Source organism: Acyrthosiphon pisum, chromosome A1 (assembly GCF_005508785.2).
Source record: "Acyrthosiphon pisum isolate AL4f chromosome A1, pea_aphid_22Mar2018_4r6ur, whole genome shotgun sequence".
In the NCBI taxonomy this organism is placed as follows: domain Eukaryota; kingdom Metazoa; phylum Arthropoda; class Insecta; order Hemiptera; family Aphididae; genus Acyrthosiphon; species Acyrthosiphon pisum.
The window spans coordinates 92,366,380-92,367,959 of NC_042494.1; the positions used below are offsets into that span (position 1 = coordinate 92,366,380).

Genomic DNA, 1,580 nt, shown 5'->3' on the forward strand with positions numbered 1-1,580 from the left:
ATTATAGTTCCGTTCGCGTATTAAAATATTAGCTGCTTTAACGCTTTCGGGAATTTTATTCGCTCAAATGTCAGTTTTTTATCGATCAATAAATCTAGCTTTTTTTTCACGTACAACATACGGCTTTATTACTAAATTACATACAGGTCCAGTAATTAATGATATGTGGCGTGAACACCGAAAAGACAATTTAAATGTAATTAAAAATTCTTAAAAATATTTGGTTGGCCGGAGATGGGCAATTTGATTCCCCAGGTTTCTGCGCAAAATATTGCAGTAACTCAGTAATGGACTTGCATAGCAGTAAAATAATTGATTTTAATTTAGTCCAAAAAAGTATGGATTCTGGGGATTTGGAACGAAAAGCTTGCGATTCGTTAATCGATAAATTAATTGAAGAAGAAAATTGTAATATTGAACTATTTCTAACGGAACGACATAGAGGTATTCGATATTTTTTACGTACAAAATATCCTCAAATTGAACATGAATTTGATGTATGGCATTTGTCTAAGAGTTTGTCGAAAAGATTGAAAGGACTTGACAAAAAATATCCAGATGCATATTTATGGAAAACGAGCATAAATATTTTAAATAACCATTTATGGGGGTCCTCTCAAACTTGTAACGGTGACGGATCATTACTCGTTGAAAAATTCACTTCAGTTCTTAACCACATTAGTAATGTGCACGGATGGGAAGATAATGGCAAAAATACAAAATGTGAACACGAAAAGTTAAACAATAAAGACTTAAAAAAAAAGCTTTGGATACATCCTAATAGTGAGTCTTACTTTGCGTTAAAAAACATTATTATGGCTAAAGATTTGTTAAAAGATTTACAACACGCAAAACTTTTTGTACATACTAGTCGCTTGGAGTCCTATCACAACGTTCGCTTGAAATATACGCCCAAAAGAATACATCTCAAGTTTGATGGAATGTATTTACGTTCGATAATTGCCATTCTCAATCATAATTATAACATAAACAAAACACTCGTAGGAGATAAGCTGGTTTTTTAAAAGCCAATCGGCCGTTACACATTAAAAAATCGTTACAAAAATCCATCAAACAATTGGCGACAAATTATAATTGAAAATATCAAAATTAATGCAAGAATAGGTAAAAATATAAATACAGAAACAAGTACAATCGATGATAATTTGCGAATTCCGACCAATATAGTTTCAATACAAAAGCCAAATGTTGATGAAATGAGATTGAAAAATTATTCAAGGTTTCAAAAATAAATAAGTGTCATAAAAAATAAATTACTGATGATTTTGACCTTTTTATTTAAATCATGAAATTATTATAACTATTATTATTATTATCATCATTAACCATATATAATTTTTAAGGTTGAATTAGAATTTATTGTACTTAGTATGATTATTTATTGAAAAAAAATTTAAAAAAAGGTGGGTAAGTGGATTTCGCTCTGCTGTACAGTAGGTTACAAGTGGGTCACTGTATAATGGATAGTATTAAATTTGAATTCAATGATATAATATCACTGTATAAGAAAAACGATTCTGAGTGGAGACGGCATGTCGGTCTATAGGTATAAGACATAT

The 1,580-nt window shown here is 29.9% G+C and overlaps 1 protein-coding gene across 1 annotated transcript; it reads left to right on the top strand.

Annotated features, from left to right (window-relative positions):
* The first annotated feature begins 287 nt into the window (after nucleotides 1–287).
* LOC103308390 lies at nucleotides 288–1,025 on the top strand. The gene has a single exon (XM_008181670.1). It carries the CDS (start codon nucleotides 288–290, stop codon nucleotides 1,023–1,025), a length of 738 nt encoding a protein of 245 aa, XP_008179892.1.
* The last annotated feature ends 555 nt before the right edge of the window (nucleotides 1,026–1,580 follow it).

Coding starts and splice junctions, on each gene's coding strand:
- LOC103308390 (XM_008181670.1), top strand. CDS start 288: ATGGACTTGCATAGCAGTAAAATAATTGATTTTAATTTAGTCCAAAAA.